Consider the following 25,097-nt stretch of genomic DNA (forward strand, 5'->3'; position numbering starts at 1 on the left):
AAAAAAAAAAAAGAAATGTGCATGAAATCCCCTCTTTGGTGCTGGAATGAGAACACAGTTTCCATCCTCATGAAGCTCATTATCAGACTAGTGGACAGTCCCAGGGTACAGCTGAGCTGAAGACACAGTGGAGCTTCCTTTTATCCCACCGATGACAACAAGGTTCACAGCAATGCCTGATATTTTAAAGATGCAGAATTCTCCATCATATCATTAGAGGCAGTCAATGCTCCTTTTTTTTTTTTTTTTAAGATTTTATTTATTTATTTGACAGAGAGGGACAGCCAGAGAGAGAGGAAACACAGCAGGGGAGTGGGAGAGGAAGAAGCAGGCTCCTAACAGAGGAGCCTGATGTGGGACTCGATCCCAGAATGCTGGGATCATGCCCTGAGCCGAAGGCAGACGCTTAACGACTGCGCCACCCAGGCACCCCAATGCTCCTTTTTAAAATAAAGGTAATTGGTACCAACTCTGTACATTTACTGCATTTATACACTTCAGAAGCTCAAACACAACATTATAAAATAAAAGGATCCTTAGTCAAGGATCAAATTAGGAAACAAAACTATGAACCCAGTCTGTCAGTGGACACACTTCAGCAGTTGCCCCTTACACAGCTGTGTTACTAGCCTCACGGAGATGCAGGAAGCCATGAGCAAGTTCACAAAGAATGAGGACAGGAACTAAACAAAACCACCTTTATCTGCCAGGTGTGGTACCTGGCAGACTGTCAATTAATCTTTTTCCCAATTATTTTTTATTGTGGCAAAATATACAGAACGTAAAGTGGACCATGTGCACCACTTGTGAGCGTGTAGTTCAGTGCCATTGAGCACATTCACCCTGTTGTGCGACCATCACCACCACCGTCTCCAGGACTCGTCCATCTTATAGAACTGAAACTCTGTCCCCATGAAACCACTTACCATTTCTCCTCCCCCAGGCCCTGGTGCCGAGCACCCCAATTTCTTTCTCGATGAGTCTGACCACTCTAAGTACCTCATGTAAGTGGAATCATACAGTATTTGTCTTTTTGTGACAGGCTTACCTCACTCACTCAGCATAACATCCTTATGGTTCATCCATGTTGTAGCATCTATCAGAATTGCCTTTTTTTTTTTTTAGCTTTAGAATGGTATTAGATAATCAGCTATATCCCAGTCACTTTTTTTTTTAAAAGATTTTATTTATTTATTCGACAGAGATAGAGACAGCCAGCAAGAGAGGGAACACAAGCAGGGGGAGTAGGAGAGGAAGAAGCAGGCTCACAGCAGAGGAGCTTGATGTGGGGCTCGATCCCACAACGCTGGGATCACGTCCTGAGCCGAAGGCAGATGCTTTAACCACTGTGCCACCCAGGCGCCCCTCACCTTTTTTTTTAAGTTTTTATTTTAATCACCTGGTGCTCACCATGAAGAATTCTTTTTTTTTAAAGGTGACTAAAATTCCACTGCACGTACAGACCACATTTTCCTCACCCATTCATTTGTCAATGAACACTTGGGTTGCTTCCACATTTCAGCTATTGTGAACTGTTATGAATGTAGGTGTACAGATATCTCTTCGAAAACTTTGTTTTCAGTTCTTTTGGGAACAGACCCAGAAGCAGAATTGCAGGGCCTTATGGTAATTCTGTTTAACTTTTTGAGGAACAACTATTCTGTTTGGACAGCAACTGCACCATTTTACATTCCCAACAACACTGCACAAGGGGTTCAGTTTTTCCACGTCCATGCCAACACTTGCTGCTTTCTCTTGTTTCATAGCAGCTGCCCTAATGGGTATGAGGTGGTGGCTCACTGTTTTGATTTGCAGCTCCCTGATTATCAATGAGGCGAGCATTTTCTCATGTGCTTGCTGTCCATTTGTACATCTTCTAAGGAGAAATGTCTAAGACCTTTTGTCGTATCTGAATTGGGTTGCGTGTTGTTGAGGTATAGGAGTTCTTTATACCTTCAGACATTAAACAACATGTGATTACACGGACTGCGCTGATTCTACAGATTGTTTTTACTGTTGACATGTAATAATGTAGGTCTTCCAAACGAAGAACACGGGCGGGATGCCTTCCATCTACTTACGTCTTCTATAGTTACTCTCAGCAGTGTTTTATAGTTTCTTTGCACAAGTCTTTCACCTTCTTGGTTAATTCCCAAGAGTTTTACTCCTTCTGATTCTATTGTAAACGAGACTGTTTTCTTGATTTCATTTTCGGACTGTGCATTATTAGCGTACAGAATGGAAATGATTTTGTGTGTGCTGACTTTATGTTCTGCTACTTTGCTGTATTTATTAGTTCTATGAGGTTTTTTTGTGGAATCCTAAGGGTTTTCTACATATAAGATCATATCATATGTGAACAGAGACAATTTTACTTCCTCCTTTCCAACCTGGATGCTTTGTCTTTTTATTCCTGCCTAGAGGCTCTGGCTAGGACTTCCAGTGCCATGTTAAATGGAAGTGGTCAAAGTGGACATGCCTGCTCCTAACCTTGGAAGAAAAGCCTAGTCTTGCACCAATGAGGATGATGTTTGCTGGGGTTTCTCACATACGCCTTTTTAAAAAATATTTATTTATTTAAGTAATCACTATACCCAATGTGGGGCTTGAACTCATGACCCCGAGACAAGAGTCGCACGCTCCTCCAACTGAACCAGCCAGGCGCCCCTCACATAGGCCTTTTATTATGCTGAAGTAGTTTTCTTCTGTTTCCAGTTTGCTGAGTGTTTTTATCATGGAAAAATAATGAATTTTGTCAAATGTTTTTTCTACATCAACTGAAATGATCATGTGGCTTTTCCCCTCTGTTCTGTTAACGTGGCACTTGATCCATTTGTCTATGGTGAAGGATCCTTGCATCCTGGGAATAAATCCCACTTGGTCATGGTGTATAATTCTTTTAATACATTGCTGAATTCAGTTTGCTAGTATTTTGATGAGGATTTTGGCATCAGTGTTCATAACAGATATAGGTCTGTAGTTTTCTTGTAGTGTCTTTAATTTTTTTAATTTAATATGCTTATGATTGGCAATTATCTAGGCTATCGGGAATTAAGACACAGAAAGTAAATAAATGTGGGTCTTCAACAATTTAGTCAAATTCCACCAAATATCAGGTACGAAATATGCTCATTGTATCTTCCACTTTAATGGGTACAGCCAAATGACATTATAGGTCATTCACTATGACACAAATATAACACAAATAAAAACTTACCTAATCTGAAGGTCCAAAATAATTTGCCTTTTGTCCACATTTTCAGTGTACACCTTAACACCGTTGATCCTGAGGGGCTGAAATAAGAGGCAGCTTGTTTTAAAATATTTATTTAAAAAACAAACCCAAACTTTACACACAGTATAGGATGAGAACAAGCTTAGCACGAGGCTACAGGGACTAAGCTGCTTTCACAGCATACTAGCTGTTTCACTTCGGGCAAGTTAGTAGGCCTTCGTTCTCCGGTGTTCTCATCTGTGAAGTGTGGATAATAATGGCATCTATCTAATGACGTTACTGTGAAATCGAAGGACATAAGGAATGTGTCAGGTGTGCAGTGAGCGCTTAAAGGTCAAACCCCGTGGCCCTTTGTTTCTTCCAATTTACTTTGATCCTTTCCCTCTAACTCTTTTCTTACATGGTTTGAAACATAACTTCCTTTTTTTCCCTTTATGTCTTATAATTTTTCATTTCTTAAAATTTTCACAAAAACAGGGCTTTTGAGTAAATCAAAATACTGGCTGTAGGTATAATTTTAATCTAATCTTAATTTAATCCGATACATGATAGAAACATGATTATAAAAAGAAAAGGCAGATTATAATAAATGTCGTGTTTCAAGGACCCAGCTGTAACACCATTTCAAACCCTCCCATTTCATTACTTTGAGATTGCTTCTAGGAATGTTCTCAACCTCTTATTTGAGCATCAAACACTCAAGCTGAAGAAATTCCTTACCTTTGGAGTACCACAGCTTACTGTGACATTTAGGTGCCCTAACATCTTACCCCTCAACTAGCTGTAGGATTAAACTCTAAGTCTTTGGGGGCTCCTGGCTGGCTCAGTTGGTTAAGTGTCTGCCTTCGGCTCAGGTCATGATTCTGGGGTCCTGAGATTGAGCCCCACATGGGGCTCCTTGCTCAGCAGGGAGTCTGCTTCTTCCTCTGCCTGCTGCTCCCCCTGCTTGTGCTCTCTTTTACAAATAAATAAATAAATAAAATCTTAAAAACAAAACTAAACTCTAAGTCTTTGAGCATCCACATTTCCTACTATCCTAGGTTCCTGGCCTTTTCCCTGATGATACTGGCTCAGACATGCACAGACTATGAATCACAGAGAACACAGTTCAAATCACTATGTTGACTGAAAACGGGGTATAGGTGGCTTAAGACCTTTAGTTTAAGTGTTTGCATTAGATAATATTCCCTTCCACCACTTAACATGACATCTGAGGTTAGGAGAAGCAGCAAGGCCAACCCCACTCCAGATGACTGAGCATTATCCAACACAGGACAAACACCTGAAAGCAACGGAACTCAGCTGACTGAGGGATTCAGCCAGCACATCGGGTGTGTACAAAGAATCCTGCTCAAGGCTCTGCATGTTCTTCTGGCCTGCTCCTTCCTCAGACAGCCCGAGTTCGCCTGTACTTGTAAGATACCAGTGCAGTTAATAATGATGCCAAGCTGCCTTTGCTGAGTCAGCACTACTTTTAACATTCTTCCTGTTCTCCAAGGATAATTTTAGTATCAAACTTAAAGAGCGTGTAATAGAAAGTGAACATAATTCTCCCTACAACAAATCCAGCTGGGGTTAGAATTGTAAATCTCCACAAACACAAGCATATCATCTTACATTAGGGGACTGCAAACCATAGCCTGCAGGTTAAATTTAGCCTTTGGCTAAGAATGGTTTTTACATTTTTTTTTTTTAAGATTATTTATTTATTTATTTATTTGACAGAGATAGAGACAGCCAGTGAGAGAGGGAACACAAGCGGGGGGAGTGGGAGAGGAAGAAGCAGGCATAGCAGAGGAGCCTGATGTGGGGGCTCGATCCCATAACGCCGGGATCACGCCCTGAGCTGAAGGCAGACGCTTAACCGCTGTGCCACCCAGGCGCCCCTGGTTTTTACATTTTTAAATGATTATAAAAGAAATGGAGCCGGGAGAAGAATATACCTCAAAGATCCTATGGGCTGTCAAAGCCTAAAATACATAATACCTGGCTTTTTACAGAAAAAGTGTACAACCCCTGCTTCATATTCACATAGCATTCTACTTTGTAATTGTGTTTTCCTATCTGTTATCATTTTAGGTCAGAGAAGGTAAAATATATATGAAAGGTAAGTATTACATAGGTGTCTTGTGCAGGCACTTGAACAACAGGATGATCTGAAGACCTCACAGCTAAGAGGAAAAGAGACTAAGTACAGCACATGTGCCTTCAGCGGAGACCCCAGATTTTGAGTAACTGTAGCTAAAATGGAGCATTCTGGGATTACAGGATGGGAATGAGGCCAGGGGCACGGACAAACACAACACAGCAACCAGGTCAGACACTCCTTGGCCACATTATTAAAACCCTGATGGTCTGAAGCAAGGACATGTGAACTGCAGCATATGGTGATGGCGTGTTGTGTGGCTCTACTGTGCGTGCACTAAATGTGTGTAAACTGTGTAGGTGTATTTAAAGTACTACTGAATTCTGAATTTTCATTAGGCATACAAAACAATGTTACCTTGGAAAGTAATACAATGTTATATGTCAATTATACATCGATTAAAAAAAATGTTACCCTGAACTGTTGCTAATCACTGTAAACACTGACTTAAAAAAATAAAAGCAGCAGCTAACCATGATCAACTAATTTAGATGTTGTCGTGAGGCTTTCACTAGAAGGAATATTAGGAATTAGCAGTTTTTCTTGGTATATGATTCTAATAACAAAATATATCTTTCCCTTCATCTATGTAATTAATGCGATTCTACAAGCCTGGAACTGGAGTCCTTAATTATTGTTTTTAAACATCTTGAGGGGGTAAACACCTTTAAGTTTGTTGTCAATTACTAAACTTCTAGTATGAATTCACATATCAAACTCCCTTTCCAACTAGACAGACTGTGAAAAACTGTACAAAGGTAATTCTGACAGAAGGATGTGGGGTAGAAAGACATGACAGGAACTGAGAGAAACCACCCAAGGAAACTGAACGGGCCAAAGACCGCAGGGGAAGAAACAGTGCAACGTGAGGACCTCCCGACAGTCAAGGGGAGGCGTCTCACATGAGACAGAACTAGGATGAGCTGCAGAGACAGCCTGCTAGACCCTCCCCAGGAGCAATTTTTTCTCTAGAAAGTAATCTGAAGTAGCTTCATATATTTTTTGAAATTTTCACACCAGTTCCACCGTGTGCACAAGTAAGAAGAAGAAGAAACTGACCTGCTGACCCACGTCAACTTTTGTGAAGCTGAATGTGCTAAGGTGGGTGTTTGCTCCCCGCACAGCCGGCTCTATAGTTTCTCGAAACAACTTCTCTATAAACTGGCAAATAAAAGGCCACATATGTTTTACAGTCTGTAAAGAAGAACGAACTAATGTCAAACAAAATGCTGTAATAAATAATAATGTATTATGTACTAACACATAAGAATGTACTCACGTCATCATGAAAAATTACACCTCTACAGTCTACCAGAATTTTTGAAAATTAAAAGGGGAGTCTCCTTTTTGTTACGCAAAATCAACATGATCTGAATTTCAAAAATGTACTATGACAATAAACTACGGATTAACTAATACATTGCAGAAATTAGTTATTCTGGTTAAGCATTCCATTTAAGCATATCAGCACATTTAAAGTTCCTTAGGGAAAAAAAATTAGAAAACCCTGTGGTTTCAGCCCATTTTTAAAAACCTAAAACTGTATAGATCTTAATAAACATTAATAAGTTTTCTTTAATGATGGACTAACTTCTGGTGCTGTAAGGCAATCATTAATCTACATTAGTTTTTACTCTATAGCTTTAAGGATATATAAAATATGGGGACAAACATCTACTTCAAAGTATATGATCTTAAAAAAATAACCTTTTTTAAATTAAAAATGATTATTAATCTATTACTAGGTTTCTTGGGAATTATTTCTCTTTTCATAATATTTTCAAAAATTTTGCATATATTATGAAATTAACTTGAGCACTAGCCAATCAGGGAAGCAGACACAAGGCCAAATACACAACAATGAATATATCATCGATTTTTTTCATGTTAAAGACACAGTTTTCACTACTTAGGAAAGTAACGTATCAGTTATGACTCAGTTTTTTTGAGAGCAGGAGCTAGCCCACTAAGTCCAAATGAGTTCACGTACTGTCAACATCCAAATTCCCAAAAATGGAAAGAGGGCATCTCATCCTCTAACTCCCACTGATAATCTGGTATTTAGTACATTCTACTCTTACCTTATTTAGCCATTCTGCTCTTTCAGTGTCTGGAAAATGAACCTAAGAGAAAAACGTACACATGACTTATGGACTCCCAGCAACTGTACATAAAATGTCATGCAGGCTATTTAATATTCTTATTGTATGCCAATTGTTTACCTAACGCTTCTTTACAATGCCGGGCCCTGAAGCTCTGCACAAGGGCTTCTGAGGAGAAACTGAAATGTGTGGTGTTCTGGCTCTTTACATCCCAATAAGACTTTGAGGCAGAAAAGTCTAGTGACAACCAATGCCACAGTCCCTTCTTTGTATCTCTGAGGTCCAGAGGAAAGCTCATTGGCATCTGAAACACTGGGAAGAGTATTCCACTGTGAGCTCTTCCTTTTTAAGAGATGTGCTTCTCCACTCCATGTCCAGCATTGCCATCAGTACTCCAGACATCTAGACTCTTCAAGAACCCACCTTTCCCTCTTACTTTCCTCTTTTGGCCCAAACCAGCCGGCAAATGCTTTTCTGCATTTGGCTCCTCTCACACCATCTCCCAAATGAATATTATAATTATAGTCCTCCATGAGTAGGGCCTGTATATTGGAGAAAATGAGTGTTCGCAAAGAAACTAACAAACCTATTTAGAGAAAAGGTGGAAAAGTATGTTCTTCGCTGTTAAAATAAAAACCCCTTGCAGAGGAAGGCTAAAGCTGTTTTGGGTAGGGAGTTTTCCTCTGAGAAATGCTATGTACTCTCTCAAAGGAAGAACAGCATGCAGGCCATACTAATGTTCTGAAAGTGTATTCTTGGTTTAGATGTACAATGGTCACAAGCAGTTCTGTAAGGGTGACTGTGATGTGGTCAGGCAAATGTTCTGATTTCTGGAACTGCCACACTCACTTTCCTAAATAACACAGGCACAGCAACCAGTGAAAGACAAGCCCCCTACTCCACACTCTGGCTGAGAGGAGCTGGCCAGGGAATATTACGGTGGTGGGGGGCAGGGAAGTTTCCGAGAAGATGGTTCTCTTAAGAACCAAGTCCACCTCCCAAGCTTGGCCCTGAGGAACAAATGAGCAGCAGCAGCTGGTTCCTGGTAGGAGGCCACAGTCACTGAACCCTCTCATAGCCACACTGCTCCATGAGAGAGGCCACAGCAGGTTCCTCCTGTTCCTCTGTGCCCACGTGCCTGAGCTGCCCCCCACTCCTTCACACCACAGGTTCAACATGCCTGAACCAGGAGGGTGGGCCAGAGGCAAATGACATAATGTGTTCTAAGTTAGTCAGCTTGAATCCATTCAGGGACAAAAGCAAAGGGATGGCAACCTTCCAGAATTAAGGAAAAGGCTTAAAAGCTGGGAAGGATAATGCTCAAGGAGGCAAAGATTTGGGGAAGAGAACCGCTGGCAAAGAGTGCTTAAATCCAGAGGACGTATCACTGTGGAGAGGCCTATTTGACCTGAGTGGAACTGTACTTTCTGCCAAGAACTTGAGACTTTTGGGGGCTTGGTAGACCAGCTGAACTAGGGTGCAAAATGAAGCACGTGCACCTCCCCTGCAGGTTGTATTCTGCTATTTCTTCACATTATCGTGAAGTAGCCAGGACTCTACATCAGATCAGGAATGCAACGGGTGGTTGCCACTCCAGGGTACCAGGCCTTAAAAAGCAGGTGTTCAGCTGTGGTCCCAGGAAGCGATTTATTGTGAGATTGTCTTCCCTTCTGCCCCTGCCCCTCTGAATCCAACTGGCCACAACGGTGACAGAAAGGACCAAAAGCACAAGCAGAGTACCTATTTGGGGACAGCCAGAACTCTTTCACTGTAGATGTGTTTCTCCTATAATTTGAGTAAACAACAGAACTGACAACTCTCTCCGCAGGCTTGCCTTTTCTGGTGCTGCTACGACTGCCGACACTCGCTTACCTGGAGGCCTTGCTCAGCTTCCCAGCCACACGAAGTCTAGCTCTAGAACTCTAGAACACAGGAGCCACATTTTAGTTACCTCACTCAAGGCCATAAACTCCTACATGTTTATCAAATGCGACATCAAATACCTGCCTCAAATCGTATCTTCTCTGACTCACCGCCCCCAAATCTTGTCTTGATCACAGTCCTGTGGAATTCAACCAAACAATAATGGCTCCTTTGCACAGAAATATATTCTTCTTTATTTACCGGTTACCTTTTTCTTAACTTCCCCTCTCTGCCAGTTCTTCCTTACAATCAGCTCACCTCCGTTCTAGACAACTTCCCAAACATGCCACCATTCACAATCACTCCCAGCCCCACAGCAGTCACACTCCGGTTCTCTCCAGAGATCTGCATTCGTCACACATCACTCTGTTAAGGCTCCTCAGCTGCTCTGTGTACCCAACACCTCCCTCTCGCCCAGTGCACTACATACTTGTACAAAGGAATGAACTGTCTCTAGAGAGATGCTCCAAAGAGATGCTACTCAGAGCTGACAGAATGCTCAACACTCAACCTAATAACATTACTCCTGAATCTTTGTGTGGACTTTGCTTTTTCAGAGACATCTATATTTGTGACTATTTAGAATATTACTGAATTTACTGTAAATTCTTTGGGCTCTACTTTAATGTAGAATGTTACGTGAAGTGTAAAACCTCAATATGGTATTGGACTTAGATTAAAATTCTGTATCATTCCACATTGAATAAAAATAACAACTATCCACATCATGATAATCCTTAGGACCACGTGGGCTTACAGATGACAGCAAGAACACATGATGCTAGGACGTGAGTGAGAGGGGCCCACACAGGTGATTCATGGCTTCGATTCTAGAAATCTTAAACTGCTGCTCTGCTTCATAAAGAAATATTCCCAATGTCAAGTGTCCTTTAATAAAATTACAGCAAGATGAGTTTAATCTGTCACTTAAGTTTTCCTTTTACCTGTTTCCAGATTTTTCTTTGCTCCCAAACATTATGAAGTGACAGGATACGCCCCAGTTAACAACTGAAACCATCTGTGAAAATAAGGACTTTACGTGTTGTGATTTTAGTCTGTGATGGCACAAATCATCACTCAAGGCAGACATCAGAATGCCCACCCCCCTGAGAACACAGCAGGCTCTTGGGGGGCTGGCACCAGCACCTCTACAGATGGATATCCCATGTTCCTCAGTAACCAGGAGACAGGACAGACTGAGGTCTTGCCAGAAACACCTGGGCCAGATGGGCTGCATCTTTTTCCAGTGAGCAGGGGTAAGTGGTCAGTTCCTTGTCACTAACTGGTAGAGAGTCACCTGTTAATCCTACATACTTCAGAGAAACTTTCTCTGTAGTTTACGTGCAAAGGTTTTCCTTCTACTACTGAGGGGTAAAATGTGTCTGCAGTAGTTTTCTTTTTCTTCTTCTTCTTTTTTTTTTTAAGATTCTTTAGTTTCTTTGAAGAACCGAATTCTTGCTAAGTTCTAAAAGCCCATAACCAGGTATCCTAAGTATAATGCCTCACACGAGAAAGCTGTGACTAATCTACATTTTCCGCCCACTTCAAATTTAAGGGAGGCTCAAAGATTAGGGTCCTGTCTGGGAGTCCATACGCACAAAGTCGTATGAATACAAATTTACTTTGAGACAAATCATCAGATTTTCAGAGTCCACAAAACCAAGAAGGTCAAGATCACATATCTAACGAGGCGATCGATAAGCCTGAGCTCCCTTCAAAGCCCTTCATATAAAAGGTTTGGAGGAGCAGAAAGTGAGGGAAGACGGATGCTGAAGACCCCCATCCTTGGATGACTGAGGAACAGACAGCAAATCTCCCTCCAACTGAGTTCCTGGAAGGTTATACTTGGTTGACATAATAAAAGTGACTGGTAACTGCTGGGCAGTATTATGTGCTGCTTTGTGTGTGGCTGGTGCTGTGGTAAGCTGTCAACACACATTCTCTGAGCTCATTCTTTTCTCTTTTTTGTGGATAAAAGACCTTGAATTTAATAAGGTAGACAACCAGCTTGCACAACCCAGGATACCGATCCACACCCTTTGTCCCCAGGCATTTGTGCAGATGTGCACGTGTCAACACAACTTCGTAAATCGTATTTCTTCCTCCTTCTCATCCATCTGCCTTCAAAGCAGAAAAGGAATTATCTCAATGAGGCCAAGAAACTTTCCATCTCCCAAGTCACACATATGGATCCTGTGTTAATTTGCTCTCCCACATTGCACCTGAACTATTTCGAACTATCCACCCAGTCGAGCAAACCAGAAATCTCAGAGTCACCATTACTACTGCCTCTCCTTCACTCCCTAACCCTGGTCAGCTCCTCCTTCTTAATCTCTATCTGAGCTAGTTCTTAACAACAAATCTACAAAGAGGAACCGCTAACATCCCCAATTTACAGGATAACTACTAACTGACAGAATGGGGATGAAAAATCAGATTGGTCTGCCCCTGCTGTTGACCACTTCATTACTGAGGGACGAAAAAAGTGCTGTGGAGACAGTCAATCCACAGAGTCCATCAAGTTATCAGTTGGACAGATTCCCATCAAAGAGTAAAGCTCAAAACTCAGGTTATATGCCTTAAATTGTATGAAGTACTAAGTCAGAAGTAGAGAATTTTGTGTTTAATAGTGATCTGTTTAGGGGCGCCTGGGTGGCACAGTCGTTAAGCATCTGCCTTCGGCTCAGGGCGTGATCCCAGTGCTCTGGGATCGAGCCCCACATCAGGCTCCTCCGCTGGGAGCCTGCTTCTTCCTCTCCCACTCCCCTGCTTGTGTTCTCTCTCTTGCTGGCTGTCTCTCTCTGTCAAATAAATAAATAAAATCTTAAAAAAAAATAGTGATCTGTTTATCTAGACTCTAAAGGTCAAATATAGTACAAGTCCTGCAACAGCTGACAGCAAAGTTCAGCAAGCATGACAGCAATTCACAATGAAGCACAACTACTAGACCCAGTATTTCACCCAAGACTACGAAGAGAGCAATTTAAAGACTGGTCTTACTTAATTAACATTTGCATGAAAGGGCTATGATATTTAAGTAGTGATGATAAAATTCCATATATATTCACCCTGTGACCCAGCAATCCCATTTCTAAGCAATTGGTTAAATATGATAAAATGACTTCTGCAAAAAAGGTTACAAAATGAAAACACATGCCTTCTCTAACATTACTTGGTTTCTCTAAGTTCACTGGTATTTTTCAAATTAGGTCAGCTGGTATGCTAGGAAATTCCTACTCATCCTGTCATACTTAAAGACAGAGTAACCAAAAAAGCTATTGCTTCTTTCCTGCAAAATACATACCAGTCCCACAAATTGCCTACAGAATTTAAATTTATGTACTAAGGCTTCTCTACTCACCATCATGCACCAGAACAGAAATACAGTTTGACTGGTGTGAATTCTGATTTTGTTACTGCATTTTTGTCACGATGCTATTCCTTAATCTACTGTACACATGTAGATTGTTCTTGTTGAAGAACACACTGAAGCAGCCATTTTTTGAGCAGTTACTTCTGGCTCTGTCCTCAGAGCTAGGGATATGACACACACACACACACTCCTGTCCTTGGGAAGCTCACAGCTGGTGGCGTGGACTGGTGTGGAAAGGTGTGATCACCAGTCAGTGAGGAGACCTGGAGAGGATCTGATGCTGCCCTCTGAGCACAGCCAAACTGCCCTAAGAAATCTGGGAAGAATATAGTGTGTGAGATGGGTTTGGAAAAATTAGTTGGGGTTTGCTATTCAAAGAAGAAACTATTCTAAGCAAAAATAATGGTATATGCAATTTATGCTGGCTGGATTTGGAGATGGGAAGAATGGTAAATGCTGAAGCTGAAAAATCAGGTCAAAACCAGCCTGAACTGTTTCTTTCTTTCTTTTTTTTTTTTTTTTTTTAAGATTTTATTTATTTATTTGACAGAGAGAGAGAGACAGCCAGCGAGAAAGGGAACACAAGCAGGGGGAGTGGGAGAGGAAGAAGCAGGCTCCCAGAGGACGAGCCCGATGTGGGGCTTGATCCCAGAACGCTGGGATCACGCCCTGAGCCGAAGGCAGACGCTTAAAGACCGAGCCACCCAGGCCCCCAGCCTGAAATGTCTATATCATGCAAAGGAGTGCTGATTTTATTCTACAGGCAATGGGTCAATGCTGGAGTGTTCAACAGAGAAATGATGAAGATTGGCATTCCATGAAACACTTGTGCAGTACCCCATTCTATTCTGAAACAATCAGAAAGAAGAAGGCAGAGAGAAACCACCTTCACAAATAAACTCTCAACACAAGTGAACCGGCTGACACTGAAGGTCAAGCTGTCTCCTTGTAGCAGAATCCCAAGGCACTCAGTAATTCTGAGGTTTTTAATTTATAAGGGATTATTTCAAAATGCCAAAGAAAAATATATCGAAATTGAAGAAAGAAATGTTACCAAATTTTAATTCTGTTTACTAAGTCAAAAAATCTGCTTCTCACTAATACATATTCATAAACATTTGCTTATGTTCCACCAAACAGGATTTAAAGTAGCAAAAACAGAGAAGACAGAAAACACATTCCTAAATCACAGAAGAGTCCATTAACACATATCATTTGGTTTCAAAGCTTATCTTTGAACTTAAAAAAAAAAAAAAAGCACAAAAACCACTTAAACCTCTTTTATAAGTTCAATTAAAAACAAGTTTTTGTATTATTTATATTATCTCTACAAACTAGAAAGAACCATTGTATTATTACTTAAGATTTGAATTATATTTAAAAGTCAACACTACGTAAGAAATCTCTTTTTAATCTTATCTTTAAAAAGAACAAAGGCATATTTCGGATTCTAATATGATGTTGATACTACCAAAGTTGTTTTGTATAAAAAAATATTAAACCAAATATACAAGGCAGAACATTAATTGTGTGCCAGGAACATACAGTATCTTGTTTAATCCTCACAACACTTTGAACAATGAGTGGTTCCAACCAACAGGTCATGAAACAGACTCATAAAGGAAGACTAATTTGTTCAAAGACGCAGGGGAATAGGCTAGAGGGAGGAGATCCAGACTGGAGGGTTCTAACGCCCCCTCCCCCATTACACCTGCTGAAGTACAAGGGGTGCTGCAAGTTGGAGCACAGCCAAACTTTTCTAATCAAATCCATTTTCCCCATTTCTGAACATTAAAAATAATATGGGCTAATGCTTAAAAATGAAGTTAAATAAAAGGACTGCGTTTTTTCTTCAAACAGCACTCCCCTTGAAGACAATGTGAACACTCAGCACTTGCGTGGGCCATCACTGCTTACTCCAACACTGGCAGAGGACTGGGCACCTGCAATTCCACAGAAGTACGCCGAGTGTGTGGAGTCCTTTTAAATTCCACTGGTGTTAGCAGGACTGAAACATGCAGTACAAATGCTGGGGACTCCTTCTTTTACTTAAAAAAAAAAGAAAAAATCAAGGGGTGCCTGGGTGGCTCATTCAGCTCAGATCACGATCCCAGGGTCCTGCTCAGTGGGGAGTCTGCTCCTCCTTCTCCCTCTGACTGCCCCTCCCCCCCACCTGTGCGCTTGAGCACTCTCTCTCTAATAAATAAAAATTTTTTTAAAAAAAGGAAAAAGACACGGTATCTTTTTCAAAAAAATCTAGAATAAGGTAATCATTGTCTGGGAAAATATGAAGAAACATATCTATGGCACCAGAAGCATGACCGATGTAATATTTTTCAGTAAAATTAAAAAGATAAATGAATAAAATGATCATTTTGGAAATGAAATGTCATTAAACTTAAAACAGGAAACTGGCCGATTAAGTTCATCAAGTTCACTTAATCATATTCTTCTTCATCCCAAGAGATTTGAGCTTTGCTCAATTCTGCATCATCCTTTAGGCACTATCTCAAAAACAAACAAACAAATAGAAACCAACAGTAAAAATACACCCAACACCAAAAAACTCACCAAATTCGTACTTGGAGCAATAACTCGTTCCAGTGAAAGAATTCTTTCACTACTTTGGGGGAAAGGAAAAAGGAATTCAATCCCTCTGGTACTGCTGTTCTGAGCACGCCTTTGGAACCGGGGGTGGGGGGGTCCCCACCAGCACAAACCCAAGCAGCCACCAAGCACGAGTGAGTGTCACCCACACTCGGCAATCCCAACACACCAAACTTCCTACACCATGCAATGAATTCTACCTAAGTCTATAAATTGAAAAGACCTAAGCAGGAGTTTTATTTCCTTATCTAAAATTAACACTTACCTCTAAAAATTAGCACAAACGAGGCAAGAATAGGAAAGCAGAACCATAGGTTCTAAGAAAACATGAGATGCCTACACTTCATTCACTATATCACAAGAGAAACTGTTTTCAGGAAACCTTTAAGAAATCAACACATACCTCTGCCCGGAAGTACATAGCAGGTTTATTTAAACAGATCTAACCTGCATTCAAACAGTTCCCAAGCTGGGGAGATACTAACTAAAAATCTTCAAATGTTTAATATTGTTTTGTCTGCATACTGATTAATTTTAAAACCAATCCAAATGGAAAAAGACTTGCAGCAAGTTAAAATTACCCAGAAAAATTTTGGTTAATTCACAAATCAACCAAAGGGAATCCAAGGTTCCAGCGTATAGAAGGACTTGGGAGAACCCAGGATTTGGAACTGCTATTGAAGAAGGTGGAAGTGTGGGACACCAATGCAAGAGTGTCAGAAATTGTTCTCACTCTCTTGACCTTGGATCAAGTGGACATCTACAATTCTCCACGGCGGTGCTTTCCAACCTGACAGACACAAACAACAACATATGTATGGCCTGCTGAGATAACGTGGAGGGATCTGGAGGAAAAAAAAAATCACGATTTCTTCGTATTATATAATTATGATGAGAAAAAAAAGAATTAGGGAAAGTATTAAGTACTGACATTGGACAAACTTCCAAATGAAAGGATTTCAAAGAATTTAAACTGTAAGTCATCAGTATCTTGCAGTGTACATGTTACCCTCTTGGTAAACATATCAGCGAGGAGCTCTGAGCATTCTGACAGATTGGCTGCTGAACATATCAGCGAGAAAATAACTCAGATGAAAACTGGTGCCAGGGGCGCCTGGGTGGCTCAGTCATTAACCGTCTGCCTTCGGCTCAGGGCGTGATCCCGGCGTTCTGGGATCGAGCCCCGCATCAGGCTCCCTGTTCTGCTGGGAGCCTGCTTCTTCCTCTCCCACTCCCCCTCCCTGCCTGTGTTCCCTCTCTCGCTGTCTCTCTGTCAAATAAATAAATAAAATCTTAAAAAAAAAATGGTACCAACATAAATTTGTGCCTTCCAATTTTTTTTTTTTTTATATTTAAGCTTCTTTACCTACTTCCCAGAAGGGTTATTGTAAACTACCTCTATCTTTCCTCACAATGATCAATTCCAATTTGCCCTACTCCCACCTTCCCCAGAGGCTCAGTATGCATGCAAACTGGAAAAACCAGAGTCAAGAAAAATTAAGATGATAATTTTTTCTAAGATATTGGGATGCTTTCTCCTAAAAGCTACTTCTATAAAGAAAGTATTCAAGGTTAAAAACATGAGAGAGGAATGTTTAACTTAGAACCTGTCAATCTTATAATAAAATGTTAACAGTATGGTCAAATTAGTCATTTGGATGGTAAAAAGAAATTGAACAAAGTAACTGGGTTTACCTATTTTTAGTCTACATAAAAAGTAAGCAATCAGGGGCGCCTGGGTGGCACAGCGGTTAAGCGTCTGCCTTTGGCTCAGGGCGTGATCTTGGCGTTATGGGATCGAGCCCCACATCAGGCTCCTCCCCTATGAGCCTGCTTCTTCCTCTCCCACTCCCCCTGCTTGTGTTCCCTCTCTCGCTGGCTGTCTCTATCTCTGTCGAATAAATAAATAAAATCTTTAAAAAAAAAAAGTAAGCAATCAACTAATTCACACAGAAAATAAAGCAATTAACCTTTTTCAAAATCCACACAGTTTTACCCTTCTCAGGAGTTTGTGTTTGCTTTCTGTGGACTTCAACTACTGTGTAACAGTGTGATTTGATACACCAAAAAGAACGCTACAGTACCAAGACATTAAAATACAACGACAATGCTGGAAAATCCACCTGTTTAAAGGCCTTCTACTGGGAAACATTTTCAAAACTCTCTTCTAGATGCTTTTTACATTAACAAGAAATTTCACCAGGGACTCTGAGAAGCACTAATATTCCTGCAGTATTTACCTTAGACCAAAGGTAGTGATCACAATCACTTCTTTATATGCTCACCACAGACCTAACAGGGTAAATTTGTTGCTTTCTTCTGCGGTCTCAAACACTTTAATAGTTCGAAATAAGAATTGGCTGCTGACCAAAGAAGGCTGGCTAAAACCCCAACACAAAGCCACAGGCGTGGACCAAACCTCAGCTCCATGGTCTTGAGACTCTTCCCGCTCAAGCAACGGCCAAGAGGGTAAGTACCTACATACACTGCTTACAAATGTTTGTTTAAAGCATGTTTATCTTCAATAATACATTACTCTTGTTATATGAATGACCACTACCTACTTTTGTAGATCAGGAAACAGTAAAATAAAAACTAAAAAGCTAGGTTTATCCCAGCACATCTTCTATAACTAACCAAGCTGTCTAAATCATCTGAAAACTAATTCTTATTTCTAATTCACTAAAAGAATATATACTTTAAAGGAATTTTACTATGAGGCCTTCTGTAATTTCATATAGTATATCTGCCATGTTAGATGTACTATTTGTTCATCCATTTATTTTGGAAGGCGAAGGGAGCTTAAGTTTCAGTGCATGCATGGAATGACAGGAGAATTTAAGCCAGGGCTAATATTCAATGGCAAAGTCAAGACGGGGATACTTCATAACTTCTATCCAGGAGAACAATTAGATATCCCTTCATCAAAATACTAATGTCAAGAGATTTATTTAATGCCTTACATATAGATGCAGATCCATGGATATTTTTCAAAGACTTTAAGCATATTTTAACAAAATTCTAGTCATTTAGACATTCCTTCTGCAATGCTAAAGAAAAGTCATACAAATTATGTGACAAATCTTGATTCAGAGTTGAGGTTCTGGCATAAATTACATCAATCTTACAAATTAAAATGAGTCCAAGAATAGCAAACATGTCTTCTCATCTCTCTCACTCAAACACTTAAGACATTCTGGTTGTTTTTGGTCTTAAATTCAAATCAAATGCTACTATTCATATTTATATGCTTATGTTTTGACTGAAAATGGACCAGAAGAGAGATACGTAATTGTAGCGCTGAATTAATTGCATGTGTTCTGTAGACCACGTGGCATCGGTCCAGCTTTGTTCTACTCTTGAAGAAAAAGCAGCAGCAACAACCATAGGAGACCGTGAAGTCAGGGTGAAACCCCTGCAGCACAGAACCCAGAGCAATACCAAACATCTGCACCGACTCAGAAGTCACTTCATGTTTGAAATTTTACTATGAATTTTTCATTTTCAAGAAACAGGTTTACACATTTCTAAGAACTTAATTTTATTCTCCCTCACAAACAGTATGTATTTGAAGCATTTTGAATGAAGGCAAAGATATTTATTTACAAACCCACGATCTACTTGTTTACTCTTTTTATTCCTTTATTGGTATGCAATGAAGAACAATAGATAATCAGGCACCTGAAAACATTAGGGCTTTTTTCTTAAATATAATATTTTTACTGGATGTTTGAAACCAAGATTCTGATACATCCCCCTATTTTGCCTGTTTGTCATCAACTGTGATCATGCAATATAGAAATACTTAAAACCAAAAACCAAAAAACCCAAACCTTCAGTTTTGGTGTTACAGTGATATCCCAGGGAGAAACACCATGGCTCACTCTATATTCTTTCTTTTCCATACAAGAGACTTAATGACAGGGAATCTCAGGGGGAAAAAGTCACAAAAACTTTTGTACATCTCTTAATCAAATCCTGGGCCCTCCCCAATTCTCCCTAGAAAAGCCACTAGCTTATTCACTATAAGTACATCACTTCACACAGAAATGATAACTAGATCACTAATTTATTCATTATACGTGTGTAACTAAATATAGAAATAATAACTAGATCCCAAGATCACCTAAGAATTTCTATTGTTTTCTTTTGAAATAATTACAGACATTGCAAAAAGCACCGAATGGCCCTATGTGCACTTCACCCAGTTTCCCCAATGGGTGTATCTTATACAACTACAGTGCACCTTCAAAACCAGGAGGTGGACATGGTATCTACCACTTATCCATCAATCACCCATCACCCTCTCTTATTTTCTATCACCTATCTACCTCTATATTACACAGATAGTCAAAGTCACAAAAACCACATAGTCTGACTCTATTTACATGGGCTGTCCAGAACAGGTAAGTCTATAGAGACAGAAAATGGATCAGTGGTTGCCTAGGGCTAGCAGGAGAAATGTGGAGGGAATAGGGAGTGTTAGTGGGTATGGAGTTTTCTTTGTTGGGTTTTTGTTTTTGTTTTTTTTAAGATTTATTTATTTGAGAGGGAGAGAGGGAAACAAGTGGGGGGACAGAGGCACAAGGAAAAGCAGTCTCCCCACTGAGCAGGGAGCTGGGTGCGGGGCTCAATCCTATCCCAGGATCCTGAGATTAGAACCTGAGCTGAAGGCAGATCCTCAACTGACTGAGCCACCTGGGTGCCCCATGGTCTGGAGTTTACCAGAGGACAAAATCATTCTAAAATTAGATATTGTTGATGGTTCCACAATGCTGTGCTATACTGAAAAACTATGAATTATATATTTTAAGTGGTTGAATTGTATGGTATGTGGATTATATCTCAAACATAGCAGTTAAAAAGTAAAAGGGAAACAAAAATACCATTCCCTGAAATACACACTGTGTTACCACACTTCATTTATTTTATTCTGATATTTCCCAAAAAAATATCAAAACCAAATGAGTAACTCCAGAGGCTTAGAGATAAATTAGTAGCCTGAGTGAGAGCTCCCTGTTAGTGGATTAGCCAGCAAACAAAGACACATTAGTGATCTATATGCCCTTAAAGGGCACCTGGCCTAATCGTTAGTGAAGAAGGAACAGAGTCATGCCATTACGGGCCCTAAATTATTTTTGAAGCTAGTTAAAAACTTGTATATATGCCAGAACTAAAATACCTGGCGAGGCCATAAAGATACATGACAACCGGTTTTGCTACATCACACGCTGTGTATTCAACAACCAACGCTTACACTTCCCCAGCACAACCTACTCTTCCACTTCCCCACCCCCCACTCCTCCACCCCTTCAGTCCCTCAGTCCCTCACCGCCTTACGCCTTTACCCTTTCACTCCCATCGCTTGCTCCTGGCTCATTTATTGTTAGTAAGAGCCTGCACGGGCCCGACAGACCAATGGCTGCACTTCATCACTTTGTAGGTGAAGGACCTGAGCCCCATTAGGTTGATGCTGGCCAGCAGCCACGGAGCTGGGGTCAAAGGAGGACTGGCCTCTGACCCTGACTCCGCATCCAGAGCATACACCAGGCAAGCTTGCCTGAGGCAGTGCTGGCCAAACTGTTCTGTGGGGCAGTCAGATTTTCCACCCCTCCTTACACACAAATGGGACCCTTGTGAAAGTTTTAAAATCCATTTTTCTCCTCTTAACCATTCACATTCCCAGTGTCTTCAGCCTGTCCTTCTCCTGAAGTTATAAAATATAAAATAAATGAAACAGTGCTCGGGACTCATAAAAACATAAATTCACTGAAATGGTCATGTTTAAGAGGTACTTCCCAAGTTTACCAAACTTGTCAGGTACCATTTGACAGGAAAATAAGTGAAGCCCAAACTAGAATTTTTCTGTATCTGTTTACTTCAAGCTCTACGGCTTAAAATTTACAAGTCACCTCACACCTAGTGCTAACAGTAGTAGTAACAGTATTTTCATTAAAAAAAAAAAAAAAAAAAAAAAAAAAAAACCANAAAAAAAAAAAAAAAAAAAAAAGTACCACGTCAGGGTGCCTGGATGGCTCAGTCGGTAGAGCATGTGACTCTTGATCTCAGGGTCATGAGTTCAATCCCCACATTGGGCATGGAGCCTACTTAAAAAAATTTTAAAAAGTACCATGTAGTATCCAAAATATATAAAGAACTTGTAAAACTCAACACCCAAAACACAAATAATCCAGTTAAAAAATGGGCGGAAGACACGAATAGATATTTTTCCAAAGAAGACATTCAAATGGCCAACAGAGACATGAAAATATGCCCAACATCACTCAGCATCAGGGAAACACAAATCAGAACCACAATGAGCTGTCACCTCACACTGGTCAGAATGACTAAAATCAACAACACAGGAGACAACAGGTGTTGGCCAGGATGTGGAGAAAGGGGAACTCTCTGTCAGTCAGAGAAAGACAAACGCCATATGATTGCACTCATGTGGAATTTAAGAAACAAAACAAATGAACATGGTGGGGGGCTGGGGTGGGGGTGAAGAGAGGCAAACCAAGAAACAGATTCTTAATTATAGAGAACAAACTGAATTACGAGAGGGAAGGTGGGTGAGGGCACAGGTTAAATAGGTGATGGGGATTAAAGAGGGCACTGGTTGTGACGAGCACTGGGTGGTGTATGGATGTGCTGAATCACTAAATTGTACACCTGATACTACTATTACCTTGTATGTTAACTAACTGGATTAAATAGAATCTTGGGGGGGGGAAGTACNGAAAGTACCATTAAACTCACATAAATGTAAAATATGTACCCGGGGAAACATTTTGAAATAAAATTATACAAATAAAACTTGACATCTAATCACTTTCTCCTGAATCTATCTTCCCATCCCCCTGACAAATCGAACAATCAACAAAATAAAATACTTTTTCTTCTACCTTTCACAGGGCAATATACTAGCAGCATATTTTTCCCTAAAAATAACACTGGCTTCAAGCTATGAGGATAGGAGAACCTCACAGCAGACCAATTCTGCTGCTGAGAATTACAGAAGCCAGATGAAACACGCTCATTCACACATGCTCACACTCTCACACATGCATATACACATTTGAAGACACTGGAAATCTGCCAAGGCATGAAGGGCCAGAGGGGCTAAAATATAGGGGAGAAGGCACTAGAGTGGTGAGCTGACATTCTGAGGCTGTTTTCCCCCAAGGGTGTGGTATAAAAGGTTGAGAAAGCAGCTAAGAAGCAGAAAAGCCATAGAATTAATGGAAATCTCACAAGACCAGAGAGACAAGAATTAGGAGTTGGGGTCGGCTGAGTAATAGACTCTAGGGTCCAAGATCCTTGGGGGAGGGAAGTGGACTTACTCTTAGTTTTACCCTTGAGGTTTCTGCCAAATTCTTAAGTTACTCATGACAAAGAACTAGCCTCTAACAAGAAAAATCGAGCTTTTGGCAGGCCCCTTGTATTGAGAAAGCATAACCTGGACCCTGAGATTGACTGAAGAGGGATTTAGTCAACACTGCTTGTTTTCAGTTACATCTGGAGGGCCATGCCTGAAAGTGGGTGAGACCAGACTAGATAGAGCTCTTCCCTGCAACTTGCTCTAGGCCTAACTCAGAACCTTACTAGATTAAGGTGAGCTGGTCTCATTCTGCCATAGAGGACAGGGTGAACCCTCTCTGGAGGAGGGGAACATCATTCAGAGCAGTGATATGCTGGTACACATTTACAACCAGTTCTGAGATTGCCAGCTCTGGGATACATATATTCCCACAGTCAATTTAAAGCTATCACCCACCCACCCCAAAAACCTCACTAAATGCGGAGTTGGGAAGAAATGCACATAATCACATGAAGGTGATTTTAATTATGTAAATAAACCCACAATGAGATACCACTTCACATCCACCAGGATGGCTGTAATCAAAAAGACAAAAAATAACAAGTGTTCAGGGCACCTGGCTGGCTCAGTCAGTAGAGCAAGCGACTCTTGATCTTGGGGTCTTGAGGTTGAGCCCTACGTTGGGCAGAGAGATTACTTAAAAAAAAAAAAAAAAAGCTTTGTTAGTGCCCACTGGTGATGGTTAAAAGTTGAATAAAGATTAAAAAAATAACAAGTGTTGGCAGGCATGTAGAGGATTTGGAACTTTTTCCGCATTGTTGGTGAGAATGTAAAATAGTCCCACTACTGTGGAGAACAGTTTGGCAGTTCCTCAAAAAGTCAAACCCAGCAATTCCACTTCTAGGTATATAACCCCCCCAATTGAAAACAGGTATTCAAATAAAAATTTGTACACAAATGTTCAAAGCACTATTCACAATAGCCAAAACAAACAACCAAAATGTTCATCAATGAATGGAATGATAAACAAGTGAACAGATAAACAGATTGTGGTATATCCACATAACAGAGTATTATTCACCATAAAAAGAAATGATGTATACCGCAGGGTAAAATCTTGAAAATATTATGCAAAGTGAAATATGCCAGACACAAAAGGTCACATATTGTGATTCCATTTATATGAAATACTCAGGAAAATCAGAAGACAGAAAGCAGATTAGTGGCTGCATGAGCAGGGTGAGGGTGAAGTGGGGAGGGACTGCTAACAGGCACAGGGTTTCTTCTAGGGTGATGAGGTTGTTTTGGAACCAGAGGTGACAGTTGCACAACACTGTGAAGGAACTAAATGACACTGAATTGCACATTTTTTAAAAGTTAATTTTGTTATTTGAATTTTATTGCAATAAAAATTAAAGAAAGATATCAACTATCAAGCCAGGAAAAATGAGGACCCTTAGATGCATACTGCTACGGTTAAAGAAGCCAATCTGAGACAAGGCCACATACTACGTAATTCCAAGTATCTGTCATTTGGAAGAAGGCAAAACTGTGGACAGTAAAAAGAACAGTAACTACCCAGGGGTTTGGGAGAGGGAGATAATGGGGGGATTTTTAGGGCAGTGATACTATTCTACAAAATAAGGAGACACTCTTGGGGCGCCTGGGTGACTCAGTGGGTTGAGCATCCAATTCTTGGTTTCAGCTGGGGTTGTGATCTCAGGGTCCTGGGACTGAGCCCGGCATCTGGCTCTGCACTCAGTGGGGAGTCTGCTTGTCCCTCCCCCCTCCCCCCCCACACACACGCGTGCTCTCTCAAAATAAATAAAGAAATCTTAAAAAAAAATAGGGAGAGACTCCTAATATAAACTGTGGACTTTAGCTAAATGAATCAACACTGTTTCAGTAATTGTAACAAATACGCCAGACTAATGCAATATGTTAATAATATAAGAAAGTGTAAATAGGTTGGAATATAAGAATTCTGCATTATTTGCTCATTTTTTTCTGTAAACAAACACAAACAGAAAATTCATTGCTGGCTGACTTGCACCAAAAGAAATATCAAAGTGAGTTCTTCAGGCAGGAGGAAAATGATCTCATAGAAAAACTTGGAAATGTGAGGAGGAGCAAAGACCAAGAAAGAACATCTACTACTTGTCCCAAATACTCACATAGATCAAAAACATATGAAATATATGCCACTGTCCAGTTGTTACCCCTAACATAACAAGAGTGCTAATGCTATATAAACTGAAAATCTATTTTGCTACTGAGATGGGCCATGAATTTGTGTTAGTGTGCCCTATTGGCAGCAATGGTTCCTCTACCCTGGAGGTGCTGTGGCCGGGCCCAGCTCTCTCAGCACTGAGGAGCAGTGGAAAGGGCGT

The 25,097-nt window shown here is 40.5% G+C and overlaps 1 protein-coding gene across 1 annotated transcript in view; it reads right to left on the reverse strand.

Moving 5' to 3' along the window:
- The window catches only part of ESYT2 (extended synaptotagmin 2), an 81,392-nt gene that overhangs the window by 45,108 nt on the left and 11,187 nt on the right, over window positions 1-25,097 (reverse strand). The window contains exons 3-5 of the mRNA XM_034650234.1: window positions 7,463-7,504; window positions 6,441-6,575; window positions 3,218-3,294 (exon numbers count right to left, since the gene is read on the reverse strand). Of these exons, the coding sequence (XP_034506125.1) occupies window positions 3,218-3,294; window positions 6,441-6,575; window positions 7,463-7,504 (254 nt within the window). The remainder of the gene's footprint in view (window positions 1-3,217; window positions 3,295-6,440; window positions 6,576-7,462; window positions 7,505-25,097) is intronic.

The sequence above is a fragment of the Ailuropoda melanoleuca genome, chromosome 1 (assembly GCF_002007445.2).
Source record: "Ailuropoda melanoleuca isolate Jingjing chromosome 1, ASM200744v2, whole genome shotgun sequence".
Lineage (NCBI taxonomy): Eukaryota > Metazoa > Chordata > Mammalia > Carnivora > Ursidae > Ailuropoda > Ailuropoda melanoleuca.